The sequence below is a fragment of the Monodelphis domestica genome, chromosome 2 (genome assembly GCF_027887165.1).
Source record: "Monodelphis domestica isolate mMonDom1 chromosome 2, mMonDom1.pri, whole genome shotgun sequence".
NCBI lineage: Eukaryota > Metazoa > Chordata > Mammalia > Didelphimorphia > Didelphidae > Monodelphis > Monodelphis domestica.
The window spans coordinates 103,714,062-103,718,882 of record NC_077228.1 but is presented as its reverse complement, the minus strand read 5'-3'; the positions used below and the strand labels follow the sequence as shown (position 1 = coordinate 103,718,882).

The 4,821-nt window shown below is 51.9% G+C and overlaps 1 protein-coding gene across 1 annotated transcript; it reads left to right on the top strand.

Moving 5' to 3' along the window:
* Positions 1-408: 408 nt before the first annotated feature.
* On the top strand, positions 409-4,202 carry PHLDA3 (pleckstrin homology like domain family A member 3). Its single transcript, XM_003340151.4, has 2 exons — positions 409-1,361; positions 3,456-4,202. The coding sequence occupies exon 1, from the start codon at positions 915-917 to the stop codon at positions 1,293-1,295; it is 381 nt and encodes a 126-aa protein (XP_003340199.1). The 5' UTR covers positions 409-914; the 3' UTR covers positions 1,296-1,361; positions 3,456-4,202.
* The last annotated feature ends 619 nt before the right edge of the window (positions 4,203-4,821 follow it).

Below are 4,821 nucleotides of genomic sequence, written 5' to 3'. Positions count from 1 at the left end.
ACCAGGGGCTAGCCCAAACCCACCAGCCCCCTCCGCTCTGAACTCGGAGCCCATACTCCTTTCCATTGCCCTGAAACACATGCACGCCCACCCCCATTTCCACTGGCCAAGGCCATTAGCCACATGGCCGGCGCAAGGGGGAAGAGGGGACGGGAAATGGGGAGGGAGGCAAGAGGGGGAAATAGTGTCAAACTGCCGAAGAAAGAGAATAAAAAATGGTTTCTCTAGACAAGGGATAACCCCCTGTCATTTCTCATTACTCCTTCCCCCCTCCCTTGCACTCTTTACCACACTCCCCATCCCCCACCCCCAAACCAAATCCTGGGCCGGCCAGTTTATGAATGAGTCCCAGCTGCTGCCCCGCCCCCCCAGGCTGTGTCTGGGCCCAGCCCGGGCCCGCGGAGGGGCGGGGCTGAGGCGGCCTGGAATGCACAGAGGGGCTGGGCGGGAGGAGCAAAGAAGAACATGTAAGGGCACATCCCGGGAGCTGCTGCTCAGCACCCAGACAGAGCCCACGGGGAGGGAGAAGAGAGGGGTACGTAGTCGGGCAGGCCAGGCCGGCAGGGAACGGGCGAAGCAGGACTGGACCTATTGGTGCTGGGGTCTTCGGGGGCCGACCGAGCAGTGCCGGAGGTCTGTCAGGCCGGGACATAGAGAGAAGAGAGGGTGCCATCGAGAAGGCTACATCTAAGGCTGCGGTCAGATTAGGGGGCAGAGGCTATATAGCGGACATAGGACACAGCCAGGCAGGGCAGCCATAAATCGAGGGAGGTACAGTGCAATTAGTCCTGGGGTTCTGCCCTACCAATCTCCTGCTGCTGCTTGCGAAGTTGGCAGTGAGGGTTTCGGGGGGCCAGTTCTAAGGGGCATGACCAGAGTGTAAGGAGAGAGAGGCAAAAGGGTTCGGAACCCCCATGACTACAGCCACAGCTAAGGTACTGAAGGAGGGGGTGCTGGAGAAGCGCAGCGGGGGGCTGCTGCAGCTTTGGAAACGCAAGCGGTGTGTGCTGACCGAGCGGGGGCTGCAGCTCTTTGAGGTCAAAGGCACAGGCGGGCGGCCCAAGGAGCTCAGCTTCGATCGCATCAAGGCGGTGGAGTGTGTGGAGAGCACTGAGAGGCACATCTACTTCACCCTGGTGACCGAGGACGGTGGGGAGATCGACTTCCGGTGCCCCCTCGAGGACCCTGGCTGGAACGCACAGATCACCCTGGGTCTGGTCAAGTTCAAGAACCAGCAGGCCATCCAGACTGTTCGGGCCCGGCAGAGCCTTGGGCCAGGGACCTTGGTGTCCTAGGCTCAGTTCCACTCATCATTCTGCACCTCAATTCTGCTGTCCTTTCTGCCCAGGGAACCATGTCAGGTTAGTAACCCGGCTCTGTGGGGGTGGAAAACCCAACTGCTCCTCTCCCTGGAACTGAAGGAAAAGCTCATGCACATAGAAGTTCTGGCCAGGCCCAAGGTCCCGGCTCTTGACAGTAGAATGGGGAGAGCAATGAGTCCAATGATAGGGGACCCAGTAATTCATGCCCAAACTCCTTCCTTGTTGGCAATCAGCCATAGGGCAGGGGGCCAAGTCAGAAGGAAGGACCGCTACTTTTTGGCTAAGGGTACAGTTTAGAAAAAAGAGGAAGGGGGTCTGGTTATAAAGGAAAGGAACTTTGGGTGACCCATAAAACAATCTACACTTGCTCTAGGCAATGAGGCCTCACTGGCCCATGTGGACGGAGAGTGAAGCTCCTTCCCAATCAAGGAAACCACTATTCTTAATCAGTGCGGAGGATTAAGAATTCCTTGGGGTTGAACTCCAATGTAGTCCCGCCTTGACCTCTAAGAAAGGTACTCTGTGTTCCCTTCAGCCCATCATGTCAGTCTGGGACAGTAGTTTTAGCTTCTCCCACCTCCCATCAGTTTAGCTAGGGTTTCCTACAAGTTCCCTGCCTGACCTTTTCCTCAGACTACAGTAACCAGTCACAACCTTCAAAACAAAAGGAAGGATTTTCAGAGCATTTTCTTCAGTTATTTGGCAGTTTCAAAATAAGTATCTGAGGATAGCTAGAGACTTGATGAGGGATGGAATATTGGAATGGAACTAATTGAAATCTTGCCCATAGAAGAACCATAGAATGTCAGGCAGGACTGGAATCATGAGATTGTAGATCATTAGTTAAAGTTCATTACAGAATTAATCCTATAACTTAAACTCAACTGGACAAATGGGGAAGGAAACCCTTCATTTCAGGTGCTGTTCTCTCCAGAGAGGGAAGGCATTTGGATGCCTGCCATCCTACTAGGACTGGCCAGTGACTAAAGGAGGTAGATTTTCATTCTCTTCTATGCACTCAGGATCAAAGTGACCAATGGGCCCTAAGCTAGTGCTTTTCACATAGGTAGAGGAATCTAAGAGGGATAAGTGGGTCTAGGATTGCCAACACTACCACCCAGACACAGGACAGGAATCAGAGAAGGTTCTGAGAGATACATGGGCACTTCCCTTCCCCAGATTCTCATAAAGGACAGGAAAAGAAAGGGTGAGACAGGGGTCTAAGGTGGGGTGGGGAGGACAGAAGGGGGTGGGAGAAAATGAACTTATTGCCCTGCTCAGTGAATAAGGCCAATTAGTGGGCATGAAATCTATGGGAGAAGAGGTTGGATACCCTAGGGAAGCAGAAGGGAGGTGGTCCACAGGGCAAAACCATTCTTCATGACATTTCACATTCCAAGGGAAGTGATGACCCTTTGAAGGAGGAGGGACAGACAGAGCAAGCTTAGGGGAAACTAACCCATCTGGTGGGAGGGGGTGTCAGAAATAGGATCCGGGAGACTTGAGTTCCAGCTGAATGCCCTCTTCCCCAGATACCATTCATCTTGGGGGTGGGGTGGGCAAGGAGGGAGGTACAAGATTTCTCTGTAGAGGAAGAGGCAGTATGATGTGGTAGAAAGACCTAGGAGACCATGATTCCAGTCTTGGTTCTACCATGAACACAGGGTGACCTTGGGCAAATCTTTTCTTTCTTTGGGTCTCAGTTTATTTGTCTACAAAAGGAAGGGGTTGGACTAGCTAATCTCTGAAGGTTTCTTTCAGAGCTAATGATCTATAAGTCCATGACATTAATCCCCTTCAGTTTCTCATCAGGGAAACCTGTGCTTTCCCCACACCCAAAAAATTCACATGCAAACCTAAATTCCTCCCTGTTTACTAAAGAGATGGGGTAGAGGTGGAGTCAGCTTCTAGGGTCCAAAAAGATATACCTCTAATACCACTCAAACCCTGCCATGGCTGTCTTAGCCAATGTTAAAGATGGCCCCTGTCCCTTAGAGGCAATTTCTTGCCTTTGCTAGGTGTTCCCTCTGCCTCCAAGTCTTTCTGTTTCATGCTCTACCTGATCATTGTCCTCTGCCTATTGGTGATGGCCATGGGTTTTGTTCAGTCCTAATTACTGTTCTCCCTCTTCAGTTTCTCAGCCCCTTCTGAAACCAGGGAGCCTGAACTGTCTCTGCTGGTCAGGATGAATGAAATGGACTCAGGAATGGGCAGAAGCAGAAGGAAATAGTGTCCATGGGGCTTTGTTTCTTCTGGGGAGGAGAGTGGAATGTCAGAAAGGACTGAGAATGAAGATGCAGCCCCTGGAGGCCTCAAAAATGTCACTGCCTTCAGTACAGACATAGATGACTGAATCATGTCTTCAATCTGCTCCCTCTTCTGGGTGGCAGGAGGCCAGAAGGGGTACTGAGGCCTCTCACTACTCTCAGAAGAACCCCTATTCTTCATGTGCAATCCCATTCTCTCCACTCAAGAGACTCATCAGGCACAGCCTGGGCCTCAGTGCTCACCCAGTGAAGAAGAGGATGTTCCCTCAACCAGGGGCTGAGTGCTTCCAGGACTATGTGAAAGAGGCAGGTGGGGCCAGCCTTAGCCTATTGTGCCTTCAAGAAGAGCCATGGTGACTTTCTCTGAACTCCTCCTGCATTTGGGGAGCAACCCCAAGGGAATGGAATGGATGGGGCTGTTCCCAATCTTTGGGACTTGCTGCTGCTTAGGTCCTCTTGGGGGGGGACCCTTTATCTAGGCCCCTTTTCTATACTCCCATGACCTCATACCTGTTCCCTCCCCAGCTGTGGTGTTAGGGTTCAGAGGCCTTGCCATTACCATTTCATGCCAGTCACAGAATGAAGATATCCCTGACAAAGGGTCGTGACAACACAGTTGACTTGAGTGGATTTCTTTGCCCGCCGAACCCACAGTAATGGCCCTAACTCAGACACCCCTCTGGTTCCCAAGTTTGCTCAGGGAGGTTGTGTTCAAACCTAGGAGTACTGGGGAGTTTCCATTTGGTGGAAACTGGGAGAGGAGAGGCAAGGATGGGGCATCCCAAGCCCCACCCCATTGCCTTCTGGTGACCACAGTTATCACTATTCCCTCAAAAGTTTCCCCTCCTACAGAAACTCCACTTGGTGCCCTGGAATCCTAGGAATTTGCTCAGCTTCCTGGATGGAGGTTATCTGACTTCCCTTCCCCCCTTTATATTCTACCCTGGGACTCATTTGTGGTCTAGTGGAATCTAGGGAACAGGCACAGGATGGGAAAACTATTACTTCCTTTACCCCTCTGGCCACTGTGATTTATGCACTAAGGTCAAAGAGAAAAAGATGCCCTCGACCATGTAGGAATCAGTTGCCAAGTATAGGCCCCTGTATATTAGATACCAGCTCCCTTCTACATCTCTTCTCTGTCCCCAACTTCCCCTCCTTCACCTTCCCCCCCCCCCCCCAGTGAAACACAAAAGATTGGTCAATCCCAGTCTCATCTGGAGTGTCCTGGG